This window comes from Spea bombifrons, chromosome 2 (genome assembly GCF_027358695.1).
Source record: "Spea bombifrons isolate aSpeBom1 chromosome 2, aSpeBom1.2.pri, whole genome shotgun sequence".
In the NCBI taxonomy this organism is placed as follows: Eukaryota; Metazoa; Chordata; class Amphibia; order Anura; family Pelobatidae; genus Spea; species Spea bombifrons.
The window spans coordinates 140,657,893-140,680,697 of NC_071088.1; the positions used below are offsets into that span (position 1 = coordinate 140,657,893).

Sequence of the window (22,805 nt, forward strand, 5' to 3'; positions counted from 1 at the left end):
AGTGGGCGGTCCCACTGATGCCAGTGGGCGGTCTCGCTGATGTCAGTGGGCGGTCCCAGTGAGATTGCGGTAAACACCTACATTTAAAGGGGAAATGGCCGGGGAGTGGGTCGGAGGATTCGGATGTTGACCCGGGGATCCAATGCTTCTCCCGGAGAGTTCCCAGGTATGGTAATATCCCTTCTATCAATCCCTACATATCATGATAGATGGATCTGTCACACATCCTCGTAATATGTTTTTATTGGGGTTATAGATTAAATAATAAACTCTTGTGAGAAGGATTGGGGGTATTACAAATTCTAATTCAACCCTGGCCTAGGGGCTGCCCTGGAAACAGCTCGTCAGACTGAAAAGGCAATAATGGTATAATAATTATAGTATACATAGAATAAAATATTAATAAAATATATAGAGATGACAAAGTCTTGTTTAGTTACATAACATATAAACTTTACTGAGAGGGCAGTAGATACTTGGAACAGCCTCCCAGCAGAAGTGATAGAGGGTAATACAGTGAGACTAATTAAGGTTTGAGTCTTTACAGCAGGAAAAACAGGCGACTAGACGGGGGCCGATCTGCAGGCAGAGTCTGGGTTCTATGTTTCATCTGGAGAAACTTTTTTCCGGTCTTTCTCTCTTTATTTTTATTGTTATGAATTTAAACAGAAGATGAAGTGATGAACCAATGTTTCTATGATAGAATTTGTTGTATGATGACATCATCACATGACATAATTTGATGTCTGCTGAAAAAGTGGATCCATGCTCGAAGGTGAATTATCCAAAAATAGTCATTTTTATACTTGCTAAAAAATTACTGGTAAAATCTACAGATTATTTAATATGTTTAATAGTTAAATTAAAATAAAATTTCCATTATGTATTAATGAGATAAACAAAATACCCCAATGACCCCCCCCCGGAGCGTAACCCCTTTGCTAAAAAAATTTTTTGCATGTAAATTCTATTTACAAATAAACTCCCCGGAAATATTAAATAAAATGTAATTTATAATTAATCTTAAAGTGGAGATTACAGGTTCCCGGGAGTTTTGGTCCAATTCATTCTCTTGCAGAAAATCCGGCGCAGTTTGCCGCGAATCTGCTTTGTTTTAATGCCGTAAATGATGGGGTTAATTACGGGGGGTACGAGGAGGTAAACGTTCCCAAAGAGTATGTGTAGGTTTGGGACAGCGGCGGTTCCAAATCTGTGCACCACGGACAGACCGATCAGCGGGATGTAGTAGACGAGGACGGCGCAGATATGAGCCGCGCATGTACGGAAAGCTTTTAGACTGGCTTCTTCCACCAGGCCAACTACGGCCTTGATTATTAGAAAGTAGGATAAGGAAATGAAGAGCGAATCTACGCCCATCACAGAGAGAATTACAAACAGCCCGTAGATAATGTTGACTCGGATATCGGCGCAGGCCAACTTCATGGCCTCCTGATGAAGGCAGTAGGAGTGCGTCAGGACATTAGCACTGCAGAAAGGGAGTCTCTTGATAATCAACGGGATGGGAATCATGACCGCTGACCCCCTGACCACAATCATCAGGGTGAGTTTTATTATGGTTTTGTTGGTCAAAATGGCGGAGTATCTCAAAGGGTGGCAGATGGCCACGTAGCGGTCTACAGCCATGGCCACCAGGATTCCAGACTCCAGAGCCGACAGGAAGTGGATGAAGAACATCTGGACCAGGCACATGTTGAAGGGGATCTCTCTAGAGTTGGACCAGAAGATCCCCAGCATTTTGGGCATGGTTGCGGTGGCTAAGAATAGATCGACAGCGGACAGCATGAAGAGGAAGATATACATGGGCTCGTGTAGGTCCGGCTCGGTCTTGATGGTGTACATGAGGGTGCAGTTCCCTAAGACAGCCACGATGTACATCGAGACAACAGGAAAACCAATCCAGAAATTGTAGTCTTCTAGACCCGGAATCCCACTGAGGATGAAGCTGGTGATGTTTGACGAGTTCATTCCAGATATGACCTCAGACCTTCTTGATCTTCTCATGGAAATGTCATGTTCTGGAACAGAAGAGGGATCATTATTTTGCAAAGACTTCTCCGGTTTAGTTTCCTTCTAAGTAACATATATAGTAATATAGTAACACAGTAACCTATCATGTTCACCCTTCTACCAGTCCTTCCTCCTTTTGACTCCAAAAGCCGATCAGATTTCTTCTCGGATCGAGAAGCTCTAAAACATTCCGTCATATTTACCCCTGTATGTTCTACTTTTACCCTTTTTGGAGGCATCTGTTGTATCTGATAGAACCGCCTCTCTCGGCAGCAGATTCCGTACCTTTACTGCCCTCACTGTAGAGAATCCCTTTCTTTGTCATCTATGAAATCTCCACTCTTTCCGTCTTAGAGGACAACCGATTGTTCTTTGTACGTTTCTGTTAATGAACGGATTGCTGAAGAGCTCTTTGTATCGGCCCTGCATATATTTATATAATGTATATCGGCCCCGCATATATTTATATAATGTATATCGGCCCCGCATATATTTATATAATGTATATCGGCCCCGCATATATTTATATAACGTATATCAGCCCCGTATATATTTATATAACGTATATCAGCCCCGTATATATTTATATAACGTATATCAGCCCCGTATATATTTATATAACGTATATCGGCCCCGCATATATTTATATAATGTATATCGGCCCCGTATATATATTTATATAATGTATATCGGCCCCGCATATATTTATATAATGTATATCGGCACCGCATATATTTATATAATGTATATCAGCCCCGCATATATTTATATAACGTATATCGGCCCCGCATATATTTATATAATGTATATCGGCCCCGCATATATTTATATAATGTATATCGGCCCCGTATATATTTATATAACGTATATCGGCCCCGCATATATTTATATAATGTATATCGGCCCCGTGTATATTTATATAATGTATATCGGCCCCGCATATATTTATATAATGTATATCCGTCCCGCATATATTTATATAATGTATATCGGCCCGGCATATATTTATATAACGTATATCGGCCCCGCATATATTTATATAACATATATCGGCCCGCATATATTTATATAATGTATATCGGCCCCGCATATATTTATATAATGTATATCGGCCCCGCATATATTTATATAATGTATATCCGTCCCGCATATATTTATATAATGTATATCGGCCCCGCATATATTTATATAATGTATATCGGCCCGGCATATATTTATATAACGTATATCGGCCCCGCATATATTTATATAACATATATCGGCCCCGCATATATTTATATAATGTATATCGGCCCCGCATATATTTATATAATGTATATCGGCCCCCGCATATATTTATATAATGTATATCGGCCCCGCATATATTTATATAACGTATATCGGCCCCGCATATATTTATACTGCGTTATAATATCCCCTCTAAGACGCAGTTATAAAAGATGCAGTAAGCAATCCCCTTATTAATTTTTGGGGGCCGCCTTTGCATTTTTTTCTATTTTCATAATGTCCTTTTTAAGGACCGGTGCCCAGAACTGCCCCGAGTCTAAGGGGAAGGTTTTTTAGGGGTTATTTTTAGGCGATTGGCTTTAGGTATCTGGGTTTATTGCTTTATGATTGAGCGGCCGTTCCCTCCCCAGGCAGAGACTTCGCTCTACAAATAAAATGCAATAAACGGGGCTACAAGTGAAGGGGATAAATGGGAGAGAGAGCCGGGAGGGAGAGGGGGTAAAAAGGGGAGGTGAGACAAGTAAACAACTAGTAAAATAGAAAAAGAGGCACATTACAGGTGGGGCAGATTTATGGGGGTGAGTAAATTTGGACTAAAACAGGGTCACGGTCTTGACTGGGTAGAAAAGTGGAAAGTTGGAAACATATGAGTGAGGGGATGGGGGAAAATGACCTGGGAGAGGCAGATGGGGGAAGTATGACCTAGGAGGGGCAAATGGGGCAGTATGGCCTGGCAGGAGTAGATGGAGGCTTTGGGGTTACTTGGACTATGGGAGGGACATTTTTTTTTACAAAAGCCGAGGCCAGTAAACATGGCTGCCCAGAGGAAGCTTCCCCTTTAAACACGGGGGGGGGGCCTTAAGAAAAGCAAGTGCCACGCTTGGCTTTCCCGTCGCCGTTACATTGACCCAAATCAATACCCTGCTTTCTGACCTGAACTCAAGTTACAGCAGAGGAGACCCAGAACTACATAACGTAGCGCTCTCCTCATTTTACAGAAGGAATCCCCACAAAATATTACTACACAGCCCACAGACGGGCCGCGGAACGCGTGGGGGTCACGGGAATTGCTTACAATGCATTGATTGGGTCCAATACGTGACATATTAGTAATTCTGCAGCCGTACCTTTCCAGTAAACCTCTTCATGGATGCGAGGGGTCCGAGATCTCACATGTAAATGCCAAGCGTGGGTCCGGGTGTGATGGCGGCACAACTGACGTGTAACACGGAGAAAGCCAGAGCCATGTACCTGGGCAGAGTGAGCGCTGTGTGTCCTGGGGCAGAGTGAGCACTGTGTGTCCTGGGGCAGAGTGAGCGCTGTGTGTCCTGGGGCAGAGTGAGCACTGTGTGTCCTGGGGCAGAGTGAGCGCTGTGTGTCCTGGGGCAGAGTGAGCGCTGTGTGTCCTGGGGCAGAGTGAGCGCTGTGTGTCCTGGGGCAGAGTGAGCGCTGTGTGTCCTGGGGCAGAGTGAGCGCTGTGTGTCCTGGGGCAGGTGCGGCGCGGAGAGAAATCTAATTTAGGAGATAACCCGCAATTAAGTGATAAGAGAGATAGAGAGAGGAGAAACAAAGCGCTCATTCAGAAGCCGCCGGTCGGCTGATAACATCTAAAGATACGCGAGAGATAAACCACGACTTCAACCCAGAGAAAGAGGAAGCGGCTGCAGCTCGGGGGAGACGTCCGCAATTTATAATTAACAGGCAGCAGAACGGTAGCCAGCTGGGCCCTGGCCAACCGGACGCCGGCACGTTCACATGTTACTATGTACCGTACACGGATGTACACTGACACACGGCATGCAGAGCTAAAACTTCAAGAGAGAGTCAGTATAGGGGGAAACCCCGGCTGTATATAGTAATATAACCCCCTCCCCAGCGCTGTATACAGTAATATAACCCCCTCAGCAGCGCTGTATACAGTAATATAACCCCCTCAGCAGCGCTGTATACAGTAATATAACCCCCAGCGCTGTATACAGTAATATAACCCCCAGCGCTGTATACAGTAATATAACCCCCCTGCGCTGTATACAGTAATATAACCCCCCAGCGCTGTATACAGTAATATAACCCCCCAGCGCTGTATACAGTAATATACCCCCAGTGCTGTATACAGTAATATAACCCCCCAGCGCTGTATACAGTAATATAACCCCCAGCGCTGTATACAGTAATATAACCCCCAGCGCTGTATACAGTAATATAACCCCCTCAGCAGCGCTGTATACAGTAATATAACCCCCAGCACTGTATACAGTAATATAACCCCCCAGCGCTGTATACAGTAATATAACCCCCAGCGCTGTATACAGTAATATAACCCCCAGCGCTGTATACAGTAATATAACCCCCTCAGCAGCGCTGTATACAGTAATATAACCCCCTAGCGCTATATACAGTAATATAACCCCCCCAGCGCTGTATACAATAATATAACCCCCAGCGCTGTATACAGTAATATAACCCCCTCAGCACTGTATCCAGTAATATAACCCCCAGCGCTGTATACAGTAATATAACCCCCTCAGCAGCGCTGTATACAGTAATATACCCCCCAGCGCTGTATACAGTAATATAACCCCCAGCGCTGTATACAGTAATATAACCCCCAGCGCTGTATACAGTAATATAACCCCCAGCGCTGTATACAGTAATATAACCCCAGCACTGTATACAGTAATATAACCCCCCAGCGCTGTATACAGTAATATAACCCCCAGCGCTGTATACAGTAATATAACCCCCAGCGCTGTATACAGTAATATAACCCCCACCAGCGCTGTATACAGTAATATAACCCCCAGCGCTGTATACAGTAATATAACCCCCAGCGCTGTATACAGTAATATAACCCCCCAGCGCTGTATACAGTAATATACCCCCCCAGCGCTGTATACAGTAATATAACCCCCCCAGCGCTGTATACAGTAATATAACCCCCAGAACTGTATACAGTAATATAACCCCCAGCGCTGTATACAGTAATATAACCCCCTCAGCGCTGTATCCAGTAATATAACCCCCCAGCGCTGTATACAGTAATATAACCCCCCAGCGCTGTATACAGTAATATAACCCCCAGCGCTGTATACAGTAATATAACCTCCAGCGCTGTATACAGTAATATAACCCCCCCAGCGCTGTATCCAGTAATATAACCCCCCAGCGCTGTATACAGTAATATAACCCCCCAGCGCTGTATACAGTAATATAACCCCCAGCGCTGTATACAGTAATATAACCCCCAGCGCTGTATACAGTAATATAACCCCCAGCGCTGTATACAGTAATATAACCCCCCCAGCGCTGTATACAGTAATATAACCCCCAGCGCTGTATACAGTAATATACCCCCCAGCGCTGTATACAGTAATATAACCCCCAGCGCTGTATACAGTAATATAACCCCCCAGCGCTGTATACAGTAATATAACCCCCAGCGCTGTATACAGTAATATAACCCCCAGCGCTGTATACAGTAATATAACCCCCCAGCGCTGTATACAGTAATATAACCCCCAGCGCTGTATACAGTAATATAACCCCCAGCGCTGTATACAGTAATATAACCCCCAGCGCTGTATACAGTAATATAACCCCCCAGCGCTGTATACAGTAATATAACCCCCCAGCGCTGTATACAGTAATATAACCCCCCAGTGCTGTATACAGTAATATAACCCCTCAGCAGCGCTGTATACAGTAATATAACCCCCCAGCGCTGTATACAGTAATATAACCCCCAGCGCTGCATACAGTAATATAACCCCCAGCGCTGTATACAGTAATATATCCTCCAGCACTGTATACAGTAATATAACCCCCCAGCGCTGTATACAGTAATATAACCCCCAGCGCTGTATACAGTAATATAACCCCCCAGCGCTGTATACAGTAATATAACCCCCAGTGCTGTATACAGTAATATAACCCCCTCAGCAGCGCTGTATACAGTAATATAACATCCCCAGCGCTGTATACAGTAATACAGAGCCATTTTATTGTTCCCAACAGGCAGTATGATAAGGTGCTGGGGGGGTAGTAGATTGGAGGGCGAAAAACAGAGCAAGAATCATACAAACGGCTAATATGCAGCTGCCTGAAAACATTATATTATGGGGCAAAAGCCACAACTGGGGTAAAAAAGAAAACAGTGCAAGAAAGCACATTTTTAATCTGACATGACGAATAATTAAAAAAGTGGTAGGAGAACCCATTTAAGAGGAGGAATTATGGATTTTATCCACACAACTTAATTTATAAATCCGTTTCCTGCTGTTTCTATACACATTATCGCGGCTTTTAGGGCCGTAGAACCCTGCGATCCTCTCATACCCAGCAAACATTCTGACCTCCTAGAAAAGAGGGGTATCGGGGGGAGGAGAGAGGGGTATCTGGGGAGGAGAGAGGGGTATCGGGGGAGGAAAGGGGGACTCTCAGAGGAATTGGAAATACTATGTTTATAAAGCAGCGGATTTTCTAGTCTTTGTTTTCAGGTAAATAAAACGTTCTGCCCGGGAGGGAGGATTCCAGGAGCCAACGAGGTCAACTATCATGCCTCGTAACAGTCCCCATTTTGACGCTCCATCGCTGTCCCACTGAGCTCTACTCCCAGGGTGAGGCTCAGTCCCTCTTTTGTTGGAGCCGGGTTTCATGAATGCACTAACACAGCCCCAGTTTCATTCTCTGGGTTCTGGGACTGGTGTAAAACCCTGAGAATCTACCCATTCACCCAGAGACTGCGGTAAAAACCCTGAGAATCTGCCCATTCACCCCGAGACTGGGGTAAAAAACCCTGGGAATCTGCCCATTCACCCAGAGATTGGGGTAAACACCCAGAGAATCTGCCCATTCACCCCGAGACTGGGGTAAAAAACCCTGGGAATCTGCCCATTCACCCAGAGACTGAGGTAAAACCCTGAGAATCTGCCCATTCACCCGAGACTGGGGTAAAAACCCCGAGAATCTACCCATTCACCCCGAGACTGGGGTAAAAAACCCTGAGAATCTGCCCATTCACCCAGAGACTGCGGTAAATACCCTGAGAATCTGCCCATTCACCCGAGACTGGGGTAAAAACCCTGAGAATCTGCCCATTCAACCAGAGACTGGGGTAAAAACGCTGAGAATCTGCCCATTCACCCCGAGACTGGGGTAAAAACCCTGAGAATCTGCCCATTCACTCTGAGACTGTGATAAAAATGCTGAGAATCTGCCCATTCACCCTGAGACTGGGGTAAAAACCCGGAGACTCTACATATGCCCCCTGTGTGGGGTAGGTCCTGACAGCTCTCACCTGTGGTCTGTGTGTCTCGTGGTCTCGGTGGCTGCTCGTGGAAGCCGTGGTGCGATCCTCCTGTAGATTCGCTCTGCCGAGCCGTCAGACTGGGAACATTTATACGAAGTGCTTCAAACTCCCTGCGGGGATCGCTGGGCGACTGGGAATCTCATCCGAGCGCCACGCGGGGCCCCGGGAAATCACTAACCTGAAAACAACACGCAGGCGATCCGGGGGCTTCTGACTTATTTTCAATGAACAGCAAATTAGTGATCAAAGCTAAACCAGGAAACTGGCAGACGAAGCCGGTGTCATCACGCTGTCATCACGCTGTCATCATGATATTCTGATTAAACTCATGTACACATAAAGAGAAGGTGCCATGTAGGTACAATTAATAACTGCCATTATATTTAACCCGTTGAGTGCCAGGGTTAGGTTTCCATTTTGCCTCCAGTTAGGCGATGATTCATATTTATTGATTTATATAGTGCCATTATCTAAGGTTCTCGGGGCAGGAAGATGAAAGGAATGGGGGGAGCTCTCCCACAAACGAGACGTTCTGTACATGTGTGTGTACCCAATTATCAGATTTCGTACAGACCATGTTCTCAGGGCTCCTGGCAGCTTGAGCTGTCATAACTAGCCGAGAAGCAGGAAGACATCAACCAGAAGAGTTTAGAGAACTTACCAATCTTCAGGAATCTTCTGCAGCTATAAAGGCAGAATACGCAGGAAGACTCCAACCCCAGTAGAAGGAGGAAGCCTTCAGCTTCTGAATAACCAGCAAAGAATCTACAGGTTCTTCCCCTCGTTGATAAACAGCAGTAGAAAGGCGGCAAGATATGCTCTTGATACCTGCAGGACCTTCAAGAAAGAAGCTTTAACCTCCCTTCCAACAGGATCTTTAGGGAAACAGCAACCTCTGCCCGCAAGAGGAGATGAAGGGAAAGAAGGATGCCCTCCCAGCCTTGGAGCTGCCACCTCTGGACCTCCCAACAGGGACCACCCAACTGCCTTCAGACTGCTCTTCAGACCCAGTGATGGCACTAGCGGAAGCAGTAGAGCCTCAGGGGACCGACCATCTCTAGAACCTTGGATCCGACAGACGATGGTCCTCAAGCAGAATGAGGTGAATGTCAGGATCTGTAAATTGAGACCTTCAGCAAACAGATGCTGCTAGATAGAGGATTTTCCACCCCTGAGAAGCTATATCCAGGGTATCCAGGGCTTTTGGGGGGTTATATTCTATGTCACATATGTATCTATTGCTTTGCGTAGAAGATACCGGGAGTTGTTCAAAGCAGCAAGACCAGAATCGCATTTCACTCACTTTGTGGGCAACTGCCTTATCCAAGGAGTGGAAAGACGGGTCCACTGGGGCACTCGGCACTGTGATGAGTGTGTGGGGGGGCACACTTTTTTATCACTTTGCACGGGTTGATAAGCACTTTGTATTCACCTTGGATCCTCATGATGCACTATTTTTATACCCACTCTTAAATTGCCCCAGCCATTGGCTGGTAGTGGAGGGCACCATTGGGTCACCAGAAGCTACAGTGAAGACTCAGTCCAGTATTGATCAGGGGGTGCGGTGTGCCTTCTGGCCCCTACTCCTTCTGAGAAAGTTTCTCGTACAGGAGGACGAGAAGACTTCAGTGGATCTCCTCTCAGGGAGATCCTGGAAGATCCCGGCCGCAGATCCCTTTTGGGGAGTGCAGCCCAAAAAGACGAAGATTGAGGACACGGCTCCATGTAGCTTCCACAGTTTGGATCACCGCAGCTCCCTTTCTTCACGATTGATGAACACACGACAGAAGACGACTAAAGAGCACGACCTTGGTCTCTCAAAAAAGAAAAGAGGCTCAGCCATTGCACTCCGGCTGTGCTGACCCCTGCGATTTCCCCAAATGCGGGAAACTCGACTGCATAATTTCTGGTAGTGGGGGACTGCGTTTGCGCTTTCCCCTGATCAGCCCGGTTTAACGATAGAGCCCGCAGCGGTATCTCGGCTGCCGGCCGGGTCTTGTCCCGGCGGGGAGCTGGACAGTGTACCGCTACTTTGCTCTCTTCAAATGTTTTTCAAAACTTTTTCTCCTGCCGTTCGCTCTTCTATCCGTTCTTTCCGGGAGCTTACATGACGGCTTGCCCTTCCACAAGTACGCGCCGCCTCACCTCTTGTGTTAAGGACGCTTTATGCTTTGCCAGGAACCTTTTATGTTTGTCGCTGCAAGCTATATAGCGATGCCTTTTGGTGGGGTGGGATCATTTCTATAGTGCCCGACCGGAGAAACGTGCTCGGAAGTGGTCAGGCTCGGTAACCATGATGAAGAGCTCACGTGCGTTCCCCTGAGCGCGAAGCGAGCATCAAGCGCCGTGGCTAACGGCTGCTTGTTGCTTTTGATGACTGTTCCTTTCTTCGCGAGAGCAGGTTAGGAGGGGGAACGCGCAAGCTGAGTGGTTACTTCTCGTAGTGACGCGTTGAGCTGTGCTTTCTGCGGATACAGACTTAATTGTGTTTGTTGGCTTCTTTGATGGCCGCGTCTGTTCCACGTCGAGGGCCTTCCTTCTATGCCGTCGTACTATGTTGCCTATGTTTCATGAGCCTTTAATGGAAACGTTCTATGTACCAACATCAAATAATAGCCAAGTCCTGTTGCCCGGCTCGTGCTTTAAGGTCGCCAAGGGGTAAGCGCTTCACAAGCTCCTTCCCCGCCGCGAGGTCCCGCTGATGGGCGGTGCTACCGCATGCAAATTTTTGTGCTGCAAAGCACTCTGGGAATGCTGGATTTTACGAGCGCAGCTTAACACAGGAAGATTTTTCCCTGAAGGGCAACAATGAGGAATTTCCTGTGTGCAGGCACCTTGTCCAAGCAGCTGTTCTGCACAGAGCCAAGTGTTAGAGCAGAAACCCCCACCACGACTTTAGCGAGAGCTGTGGAAGTGGTGCCCCCACCATCTTCTATTGCAACACATACTGATCTGGCTTGCATGCATAATTTCTGGTAGTGGGGTACTGCGTTCGCGATTTCTCCTGGTCATCCTGGTTTAACAATAGAGCCTGCGGCGGTGTCTTGGCTGCTGGCTGTGTAGTGCTATGTCCTGGTGGTTTTCGAGGCGTGGCCCTTGATGTACCTCCTAAGGGGGCTACACTGGCGGCTTAAGCTAGAGGCCTCTGCCTTACCCCGTCTACGCATCTGTTGGGTTAGCTGGCTTTGCCGCTTCCAACCCAGCCTGCGCTCAGCGCCTCCTAGGCCGGGAGGAAGCGCCTTCACCCTGTCTCTTCTGATGCTCTTCAAAGGCTCGCGACCGCCACCCAGCAACCTCCTCTCCTGCCGTTCGCTTTTCTTTCCTCGCACCGGGGCTTGCCCTTCCAGAAGCACGCGCCGCCTCGCCTCTCGTGTTAATGACGCTTTATGCTTTGCCAGGAAACGCCTCCGTTATGGTTAGGGAAAAGGGTACCGCCCCAGACTCTTTGCGGCCTCGTCAGGTGTTGCTCCTGCGTCAGAGACAATATATCTGCATAAGCCCCACCCCTGGGAGGTCTTAAATCTTAAACGTGTGGTCTCATCACTCACGCTTCTCTGGTTGGTTTTTTTTCCTTCTTGCTTTTCCAAAGCGTGCAAAAACGCCATCACAGAGCGTCCTCGGCCAAGCCGCTGATGTTGCCGTTCTGCGCTGCCTCGCAGCCTGCCTTGGATGTAATGTATGTTCAGTGGTTGAATAAACGCAATCTAGCCTACTTCACGCATTGACTTCTAAGAAAAAGCGTTACGAATTGGTTTTTTTTTTGTCTGTTTTCATAAGATTCATGCATTGCAAAGTCTTCTTCTCTTTCGGTGTTGTGCGAATGTCTTAGCTTTAGTTTGTCGCTGCAAGCTATATAGCGATGCCTTTTGGTGGGGTGGGATCATTTCTATAGTGCCCGACCGGAGAAACGTGCTCGGAAGTGGTCAGGCTCGGTAACCATGATGAAGAGCTCACGTGCGTTCCCCTGAGCGCGAAGCGAGCATCAAGCGCCGTGGCTAACGGCTGCTTGTTGCTTTTGATGACTGTTCCTTTCTTCGCGAGAGCAGGTTAGGAGGGGGAACGCGCAAGCTGAGTGGTTACTTCTCGTAGTGACGCGTTGAGCTGTGCTTTCTGCGGATACAGACTTAATTGTGTTTGTTGGCTTCTTTGATGGCCGCGTCTGTTCCACGTCGAGGGCCTTCCTTCTATGCCGTCGTACTATGTTGCCTATGTTTCATGAGCCTTTAATGGAAACGTTCTATGTACCAACATCAAATAATAGCCAAGTCCTGTTGCCCGGCTCGTGCTTTAAGGTCGCCAAGGGGTAAGCGCTTCACAAGCTCCTTCCCCGCCGCGAGGTCCCGCTGATGGGCGGTGCTACCGCATGCAAATTTTTGTGCTGCAAAGCACTCTGGGAATGCTGGATTTTACGAGCGCAGCTTAACACAGGAAGATTTTTCCCTGAAGGGCAACAATGAGGAATTTCCTGTGTGCAGGCACCTTGTCCAAGCAGCTGTTCTGCACAGAGCCAAGTGTTAGAGCAGAAACCCCCACCACGACTTTAGCGAGAGCTGTGGAAGTGGTGCCCCCACCATCTTCTATTGCAACACATACTGATCTGGCTTGCATGCATAATTTCTGGTAGTGGGGTACTGCGTTCGCGATTTCTCCTGGTCATCCTGGTTTAACAATAGAGCCTGCGGCGGTGTCTTGGCTGCTGGCTGTGTAGTGCTATGTCCTGGTGGTTTTCGAGGCGTGGCCCTTGATGTACCTCCTAAGGGGGCTACACTGGCGGCTTAAGCTAGAGGCCTCTGCCTTACCCCGTCTACGCATCTGTTGGGTTAGCTGGCTTTGCCGCTTCCAACCCAGCCTGCGCTCAGCGCCTCCTAGGCCGGGAGGAAGCGCCTTCACCCTGTCTCTTCTGATGCTCTTCAAAGGCTCGCGACCGCCACCCAGCAACCTCCTCTCCTGCCGTTCGCTTTTCTTTCCTCGCACCGGGGCTTGCCCTTCCAGAAGCACGTGCCGCCTCGCCTCTCGTGTTAATGACGCTTTATGCTTTGCCAGGAAACGCCTCCGTTATGGTTAGGGAAAAGGGTACCGCCCCAGACTCTTTGCGGCCTCGTCAGGTGTTGCTCCTGCGTCAGAGACAATATATCTGCATAAGCCCCACCCCTGGGAGGTCTTAAATCTTAAACGTGTGGTCTCATCACTCACGCTTCTCTGGTTGGTTTTTTTTCCTTCTTGCTTTTCCAAAGCATGCAAAAACGCCATCACAGAGCGTCCTCGGCCAAGCTGCTGATGTTGCCGTTCTGCGCTGCCTCGCAGCCTGCCTTGGATGTAATGTATGTTCAGTGGTTGAAGAAACAGCTGCCATGATTGGTTATCTGGCTTCTGCACCTCTGTCCTGGCTATTTTTTAAATGCTGTACTGTAGTTTGGGGTAGCCGTATTAGTCCAGTGTATACGAATGCAAAAAAACAGAATGTTGCAGAATCTTGTAATACCTTTTTTATTGGACTAACAGTATTTAAAATAATTATTATTTTAAATACTGTTAGTCCAATAAAAAAGGTATTACAAGATTCTGCAACATTCTGTTTTTTTGCATTCATTAAATGCTGTAGAAACAGCCGACGTTTGCTCCATGTATAAAGTGTATATAGAGGCAAACCGTATTTGCATATACCTACCCAGAATCCCTTGCAGCTGTGGTAGTACACTTGTACTACAAGTTTAGGATTTCTGGCTGGTGTGTGTAGGTCCGTGTTATATAATGCCTCTGCTACACCCTTATTCTTATGTGGATGGGTTTTTCATCACATTTACCCCCATCATATTTGCCAGCGGTCTTTGGTCCTAGACTGGGCGCCGGGTGCTATGGTGATGTGTGAGGTTAAGCTTACTTGAGGTAAGCACTTTTTGTTCTTCGGACCTCCGCATGCATCTTTTATTTTTGTATACACTATCCCTAGTGTTAGGGCCCACTGTGTGGTGTATACGAAGGTATATATAGCCTTTTCTTTTGCACGCTTGCACTGTTTTTTGCACAAAGCACGTGTGTTTTTTCCACTTGTATTTTGAATCTTGATTGAGATAAAGAATAAACAGATGACACAGGACACGGATTACGTAACGACACCTCGCCTTTTTTTTTCTGGCCAGTCTGGTTCTGTTTCTGACTAAAAATCTGCATAATTTTCAAAAACAAACCTCTCTCTCGGTCTATGTGAATAGTGCGGCCGTCACTTCCCCACACACTCGCTGCCGTGGTGTCACTGTCTGACTTCTCGTTTATCTTCCACATGCAAAAACCACCGCCTCTAGTCGTAGGCCTCACTTATGACATTAGGTGGCCACCAGCCTTAAAGCCAACTTCCCATCAGCCCTGCCATTAACCATGTGTTGGCCAGGTAATTTGAGCATTAAGTAGACTTATATTAACAGGGTAACTCGGTATCTTTTGGGTGTCTGTCTGCCCCCCTGTGGTAAGATGTGGACATGTCTGCAATTTACAGAATTAAAAAATACTTACTGTGGGACCTTAAAACCCGCAAATTACAGGGCACCGTATACCATTATACAGCACTGTATAGGGAGACATTCCCTCTCCAACTGGCAGTGCTGTAGGTGCAGCGTTATTCACCGGGAGGAGACATTTTAGATGTCATACTCTAAGGCTCAGAGACTATTTTGTATGGAAGTTTTTCTTGACTGCTTAGACCTGTAGCAAGGGGGCAAAGAAAGACCCCACCCCCCAATAACCCATGAGAAATAAAGACACTGGACACCATTGTGTGGGGCGGGGCATTGTGCCACAGCTTTTATTAAACATGCATAGAACCATTCCCCAGGCCAGTGAAAAGAGGGAAGAGTCGCCTAGAATCTAGAAACCCACCAATGGAAAAGGGGCTTACTGCTTCCTCTTTTTTTTCTGGTCTTTCTCTCTTTTTTATTGCCATGAAGATTAAGGATGGACTTAGATTTGAATATTTCCGCAGATTCATGTTGTAGGCAAAGCATGCAAATAACGTTTGTATGATGGCATCATTGGATGTCTGCTGACGAAGTACATTTGCATTCGTTGAATCTAAGATAGAAGGTGAATTATACAAAAATAGTAATTTTTATACTTTCTAGAAGTGTTACCGGTAAAATCCCTAAATATGCCTGGGAGATGGGGCTAATAGGAGCACGGCTGCGCATGCGGGGGTATTAGACCCAGTGTCCCTTTCAACTGTATTTTACTCACATGTCAATTTTAAAAACTGCCTGGAAATATTATATAGAATGTAATTTATTATAATAATTAATAATGTAATTTATAATTAATCTTAAAGCGGAGATTACAGGTTCCCGGGAGTTTTGGTCCAATTCATTCTCTTGCAGAAAATCCGGCGCAGTTTGCCGCGAATCTGCTTTGTTTTAATGCCGTAAATGATGGGGTTAATTACGGGGGGTACGAGGAGGTAAACGTTCCCAAAGAGTATGTGTAGGTTTGGGACAGCGGCGGTTCCAAATCTGTGTACCACGGACAGGCCGATCAGCGGGATGTAGTAGACGAGGACGGCGCAGATATGAGCCGCGCATGTACGGAAAGCTTTTAGACTGGCTTCTTCCACCAGGCCAACTACGGCCTTGATTATTAGAAAGTAGGATAAGGAAATGAAGAGCGAATCTACGCCCATCACAGAGAGGATTCCAAACAGACCATAGATAATGTTGACTCGGATATCGGCGCAGGCCAACTTCATGGCCTCCTGATGAAGGCAGTAGGAGTGCGTCAGGACATTAGCACTGCAGAAAGGGAGTCTCTTGATAATCAACGGGAAGGGAATCATGACCGCTGACCCCCTGACCACAATCATCAGGGTGAGTTTTATTATGTTTTTGTTGGTCAAAATGGCGGAGTATCTCAAAGGGTGGCAGATAGCCATGTAGCGGTCTACAGCCATTCCCACCAGGATTCCAGACTCCAGAGTTGACAGGAAGGGGATGAAGAATATCTGGACCAGGCACATGTTGAAGGAGATCTCTCTAGAGTTTAACCAGAAGATCCCCAGCATTTTGGGCATGGTTGTGGTGGCTAAGAAGAGATCGACAGCGGACAGCATGAAGAGGAAGATATACATGGGCTCGTGTAGGTCCGGCTCGGTCTTGATGGTGTACATGAGGGTGCAGTTCCCTAAGACAGCCACGATGTACATAGAGAGCACAGGAAAACCGATCCAGAAATTGTAGTCTTCTAGACCCGGAATCCCGCTGAGGATGAAGCCGGTGATGTTTGACGAGTTCATTCCAGATATGACCTCAGACCTTCTTGATCTTCTCATGGAAATGTCATGTTCTGGAATAGAAGAGGGATCATTATTTGGCCAAGAGAAGTCAATGTCATCATATTACATCATATTATCAAACTATATCTACTATTTGGAACAAACTCCACTCCTTCCCTACTTCTCCATTTTACTTTCCTTCTACATACATAGTTAGGAGTCATTTTTAGGCGATTGGCTTTAGATAAGGCGCTCAACAAGGCGTCTTGGTTTATCGCTTTATGATTGAGCAGCCGTTCCCTCCCTAGACAGGCAGAGACTTCGCTCTACCAATAAAATATAATAAAAGGGGTTACAAGTAAAGAGGATAAATGGGGGGGTGCTAATGGGGGGGAGGGAGAGAGGGTAAAGGGGGCGTGAGAATAAAGGGAAAACCAACTAGAATAAACTAGAAAAAGAGGCGCATTACAGACGGGGCAGGTTATACAGTTGGGGTAAGACTGGGTCATAGTCTTAATAGACATCATATCACAGGAGACCTGGTGTGACATCATGTTGCATTTCAAAGGAGAAGAAATGTCAGAACAATAGGCTAGAATCTAAAGGATATCATCTGCCTCTTTACAGGTCGATGGTAAGACGTCACCTTGAATATGCGTTAGAATTCTGGGCATCGGTCCTTAAAAAGAATAGAAGTGCAAAGGAGGGCCACAAAAATAATAAGGGGATTTGGAGATATTAGTTATAAAGAGAGACTAAAGAAGTTAAAATTATATACGTTATATAAATATATGCAGGGCCGATATACATTATATAAATATATGCGGGGCCGATATACATTATATAAATATACGCGGGGCCGATATACATTATATAAATATATGCGGGGCCGATATACATTATATAAATATATGCGGGGCCGATATACATTATATAAATATATGCGGGGCCGATATACATTATATAAATATATGTGGGGCCGATATACATTATATAAATATATGCGGGGCCGATATACATTATATAAATATACGCGGGGCCGATATACATTATATAAATATATGCGGGGCCGATATACATTATATAAATATATGCGGGGCCGATATACATTATATAAATATATGTGGGGCCGATATACATTATATAAATATATGCGGGGCCGATATACATTATATATATATATGCGGGGCCGATATACATTATATAAATATACGCGGGGCCGATATACATTATATAAATATATGCAGGGCCGATATACATTATATAAATATACACGGGGCCGATATACATTATATAAATATATGCGGGGCCGATATACATTATATAAATATATGCAGGGCCAATATAACGAGCTCTTCGGTGACCTGTTCATTAACAGAAATATACAAAGAACAAGAGGTCGTCCTCTGAGACTGGAAGAGCGGAGATTTCATAGACAACAAAGGAAGGGATTCTTCACAGTGAGGGCAGTAAAGGTACAGAATCCACTGCCAGGGGAGGTAGTTATCCAATACATTAGATGCCTTCAAAAGGGGCCTCAATATTTTTTTAGAAAGGCACGATATACAGGGGTATAAATAGAATAACATTAATATTTTAGAGCTTCTGGATCCAAGGAGAAATCCGATTGCCTCTTGGAGTCAAGAAGGATTTTTTCCCCTGATGACAGAAATCGAAGTAGCTTAATTAGGGTAAACTTGATGGACTTATGTACTATGTATGTAACTATATACCCCTCAAATTTTTCCTGCTGCTCCTCTGGCACCTGGTGACTGGCTGGGCAGTCATGTGACTAATTAAGCCAATAGGGAGACCCCTGAGCTGGAAGGACAGCATCCCACTAATGTGTGAATCCAGTGTGAATCCGGTGTAAATCCAGTGTGTATCCGGCGTGAATCTGGTGTGAATCCGCTGTGGATCCTGTGCGTGCCGCCAGCTGCTCCCTGAGAGACAGAAAATGTCTGACAGACCCCAGATCTCCCCTCGGCCTACACAGCGGGTAAGGAGTATCCTCTCCCCGTCACGCTGATAGACGGACGTTAATAAAGAGTTCCGCCGCCCTCTCTGTAATAACTGCTTTAAACCTCTGGATAACCTCAAAGGGCCCCAACCCGTCTGTGCGCCAACTGCTACCCGTCAGCCATTGGGGTGACGGCTGGGCCAGGGGGACCACATTTTATTTCTCCCATTCAGGGACACACTATGAAGCGCATGAGATCACACACAGGTATATATATATATATATATATATATATATATATATATACGTTAGACATGCAGTTTTAACTGCATAACATGTAATTATCTCTTTGAAGTAAAAACTATGATTGAAATATGATTTCAAAATAACAGCTGAACGCAGTTTCTTTAATATTACACCCTGCTGCCGATATATATAAATATTACACCCTGCTGCCAATATATATCAATATTACACCCTGCTGCTGGTATATATAAATATTATACCCTGCTGCTAATATATATTAATATTAGCCCCTGCTGCCGATATATATAAATATTACACCCTGCTGCCAATATATATCAATATTACACCCTGCTGCTGGTATATATAAATATTATACCCTGCTGCTAATATATATTAATATTAGCCCCTGCTGCCGATATATATAAATATTACACCCTGCTGCCAATATATATCAATATTACACCCTGCTGCTGGTATATATAAATATTATACCCTGCTGCTAATATATATTAATATTACTCCCTGCTGCTGATATATATTAATATTACCCCCTGCTGCTGATATATATTAATATTACCCCCTGCTACTGATATATATTAATATTACCCCCTGCTGTCAATATATATTAATATTACCCCCTGCTGCTGATATATATTAATATTACCCCCTGCTGTCAATATATATTAATATTACACCCTGCTGCGGATATATATAAATATTACACCCTGCTTCCGATATATATTAATATTACCCCCTGCTTCCGATATATATTAATATTGCACCCTGTTGCCGATATATATTAATATTAGCTCCTGCTGCCAATATATATAAATATTAGATCCTGCTGCCAACATATATATATTAATATCATACCCTGCTGCCAATATATATTAATAATACACCCTGCTGCCAATATATATTAATATTACACCCTGCTGCCAATATATATTAATATTACACCCTGCTGCCTATATATATTAATATTAGCCCCTGCTGCCAATAAATATATAACTATTAGATCCTGCTGCAAACATATATATATATATATATTAATATTAGACCCTGCTGCCAATACATTTTATATTGAAAAATTTGACCCTACACAAGCATTTGCGTCATATTCTGGCGCTCAGCATGATATGCCGGCACTGCGACCGAGCTAGAGGCTTCGTGGAAGAGACTGAGGAGGGCCAAGCAGTTGCTGAAAACTTCATGAGCGACCGCTCGGCGCCCCTCTCTCTCCTCCGCGTCAAAAAAAAAAGACGCCGTTTCAAGTTCCGGGGCAATCCGGGACATGTGGTCACTTTATGCTGGGTCGGGGTGGAGGGGTTGGTGTTTCTGGTCGGCCCTTGTATTACCTGCGTGACATTATCTGCCATTTATTATTTAATACACCCTTGTGCTGTTACTGTTATTACTGTGTGTGGTAGTCATGGCCTGGATGCCCAGCCGGGTGGAGGCGCTGCCGATGCGATGCAACCCAACCCTGTATCGCAGAGGCTCAGGGTCTCCATATAAAGCGGGAAGAAGTAACCGAGGATGAGGGCCACGGGGGGGGGGGCAAAAGGATGAGAGGGCCCTGCTCCTAGGAGCTTACAATCTATTAGGAGATTGATGGGGAATGAGACAGAAGAACAGGGGCTGCTGGCTGAGAATGATGTGAGTGTAGTAAGGGGGATGGGGAGAAGTCAGCGGGCAGAGATCTGGAAGGTGGGGAGGGCGGATGATTTTGTCAAGATGTAGGCTGGAGATAGGTTGTAAGCTCCTATGGACAGGGGACGTTAGTAAGGGGTTAAAAGTTGTAATAGGTTGGGGAGAGTCTGACAGAGCAGGGCATGAAATCGCAGAGAATAGGAGCGGCACGGGTAACATGCGGGGGGCGCAGGTGGCGAGAGGGGAGAGCGGATGGAGAGAGAGACGCAAGTTGTAGGCAGAGTGAGGAGAGTAGTTGGAAAGGCAGCAGAGGTACAGGGGGCGCAGGGCTGTTAACGGCTCTGAAGGTCAGGGGTTCAGGTTTGGGGGGTATGGGGGCCGCGGAGGGACAGCCACAGAGGGCAGGGGATGAAGAGCCATGAACAAAAAAATAGTCTAAAAGGAGGAAAAGAAGCTGCCGCTCCCTGTAGCCGCTGTTTGAGAGACGACAGCTGCGTAACACTATACGGGGTAATTATTCTGTAATTTGGGGTATTTATTGCAGCTCCGTGATGTATAAAATCTAGTTATACAGCAAAGCCATCTGTTAGAAACTCTGTTATACAATCAAATATTCTGTTTCTTATTTATCCATATGTGCCGAAGGGCCGAGGCGGCAGAAATGGTTAAATAACGTGGGGAGATGTCTTAGTAAAGACGTTTAGACGAAGATATTATGTTTATTCAACATTCATTGGTCAAACGCGGAAAAAGATTTTGGGAGGTTCATCGGAATAACATTTCTAAATCTGCTGATCCTGATCTTTAAATATTAACATTTTAATAGCCCCTCATACAGTGACTGGTCGTGGCTATAAGAACAGTGGTCAGGAGGTAAAGATATTCTTAATATTCTGCGTGTCCCTGAGAATCTGCCCATTCACCCTGAGACTGGGGTAAAAACCCAGATAATCTGCCCATTCTCCCTGAGACTGGGGTAAAAACCCTGAGAATCTACCCATTCACCCCGAGATGATAAGACTGGGGTAAAAATACTGAGAATCTGCCCATTCACCCTGAGACTGGGGTAAAAACCCTGAGAATCTGCCCATTCACCCTGAGACTGGGGTAAAAACCCTGAGAATCTGCCCATTCTCCCTGAGACTGGGATAAAAACCCAGAGAATCTGTCCATTCACCCCGAGATGATGAGACTGGGGTAAAAATACTGAGAATATGCCCATTCACCCTGAGACTGGGGTAAAACCCTGAGAATCTGCCCATTCACCCAGAGATTGGGGTAAAAACCCTGAGAATCTGCCCATTCCCCCCCCCCGAGACTGAGGTAAAAACCCTGAGAATCTGCCCCATTCCCCCTGAGACTGGGGTAAAAACCCCAAGAATCTGCCCATTCAGTCCGAGACCCCGAGACTGGGGTAAAAACCCTGAGAATCTGCCCATTCACCCCAAGACAATGAGACTGGGGTAAAAACCCTGAGAATCTGCCCATTCACTCCGAGACTCTGAGACTGGGGTAAAACTATGATAATCTGATATTTCACCCTTAGACTGGGGTAAAACCCTGAGGGTCTGCCAATTCGCCCCCACACCCTGAGAATCTGCCCATTAGTTCTAAGATCCCGTTGCTTGGGGCAGGGGACCCTCATGCCCTCTCACCTGTGGTCTGCGTGCCCCGTGGTCTCGGTGGCTGCTCGTCCCAGCGACCTGCCTGTAGATTCGCTCTGCCGAGCCGTCAGACTGGGAATATTTATAGGAAGTGTTTAGTAATCCCTGCGGGGATCGCTGGGCGACTGGGAATCTCATCCGAGCGCCACGCGGGGCCCCGGGAAATCACTAACCTGAAAACAACATGCAGGCGATCCGGGACTAAACTTCAAACTAAGTCCAACTGCCAGCCACAGCCGGTGTCATCACGCTGTCATCACGCCGTCATCACGATATTTTACTTAAACTCTTGCAGACACGAAGAGACGGTGGAATCTAGTTTTACTCCAGTTATTATTATTTATTGTTTTATATAGCGCCATCAAATTCCGTGGCGCTGCACAATGGGTAGACAGGACATTACAAGTAGTATATAACATAACAAATTGACTAACAGAGACAACAGGTGAGGAGGGCCCTGCGCACAGG

General features: G+C 46.0%; 2 protein-coding genes and 3 non-coding genes across 6 annotated transcripts; 3 read left to right on the forward strand and 2 right to left on the reverse strand.

The window, feature by feature from the left end:
- Window positions 1–837: 837 nt before the first annotated feature.
- Window positions 838–4,510, reverse strand: LOC128474414 (olfactory receptor 51E1-like). The gene is made up of 2 exons (XM_053456746.1): window positions 4,383–4,510; window positions 838–2,036 (listed from the first exon to the last, which is right to left on the reverse strand). The coding sequence occupies exon 2, from the start codon at window positions 2,020–2,022 to the stop codon at window positions 1,036–1,038; it is 987 nt and encodes a 328-aa protein (XP_053312721.1). The 5' UTR covers window positions 2,023–2,036; window positions 4,383–4,510; the 3' UTR covers window positions 838–1,035.
- Window positions 4,511–10,335: 5,825 nt separating this feature from the next.
- On the forward strand, window positions 10,336–10,504 carry LOC128481125 (U1 spliceosomal RNA). The gene has a single exon (XR_008350893.1). It is a non-coding gene; the product is annotated as a U1 spliceosomal RNA (small nuclear RNA).
- Window positions 10,505–10,785: 281 nt separating this feature from the next.
- On the forward strand, window positions 10,786–10,995 carry LOC128475673 (small nucleolar RNA U3). Its single transcript, XR_008346721.1, has one exon. It is a non-coding gene; the product is annotated as a small nucleolar RNA U3 (small nucleolar RNA).
- A 1,435-nt stretch (window positions 10,996–12,430) lies between these two features.
- On the forward strand, window positions 12,431–12,640 carry LOC128475675 (small nucleolar RNA U3). Its single transcript, XR_008346723.1, has one exon. It is a non-coding gene; the product is annotated as a small nucleolar RNA U3 (small nucleolar RNA).
- A 3,244-nt stretch (window positions 12,641–15,884) lies between these two features.
- LOC128474416 (olfactory receptor 51E1-like) lies at window positions 15,885–16,933 on the reverse strand. 2 transcript variants are annotated; one of them, XM_053456748.1, is made up of 2 exons: window positions 16,907–16,933; window positions 15,885–16,829 (listed from the first exon to the last, which is right to left on the reverse strand). In XM_053456748.1, the coding sequence occupies exons 1-2, from the start codon at window positions 16,931–16,933 to the stop codon at window positions 15,885–15,887; spliced, it is 972 nt and encodes a 323-aa protein (XP_053312723.1). The 2 variants fall into 2 exon arrangements, with proteins under 2 accessions (XP_053312723.1, XP_053312724.1); XM_053456749.1 differs by lacking the exon at window positions 16,907–16,933 and having other exon boundaries at window positions 15,885–16,841.
- Window positions 16,934–22,805: the final 5,872 nt, after the last annotated feature.

Bases quoted from the DNA above. Each gene is read 5' to 3' on its own strand.
- LOC128474414 (XM_053456746.1), bottom strand. From the start codon at position 2,022: ATGAGAAGATCAAGAAGGTCTGAGGTCATATCTGGAATGAACTCGTCA.
- LOC128474416 (XM_053456748.1), bottom strand. From the start codon at position 16,933: ATGACATTGACTTCTCTTGGCCAAATA. The intron at 16,830-16,906 runs ATGATCCCTCTT...TCTGGAATGAAC, and splicing joins TGACTTCTCTTGGCCAAATA to TCGTCAAACATCACCGGCTT.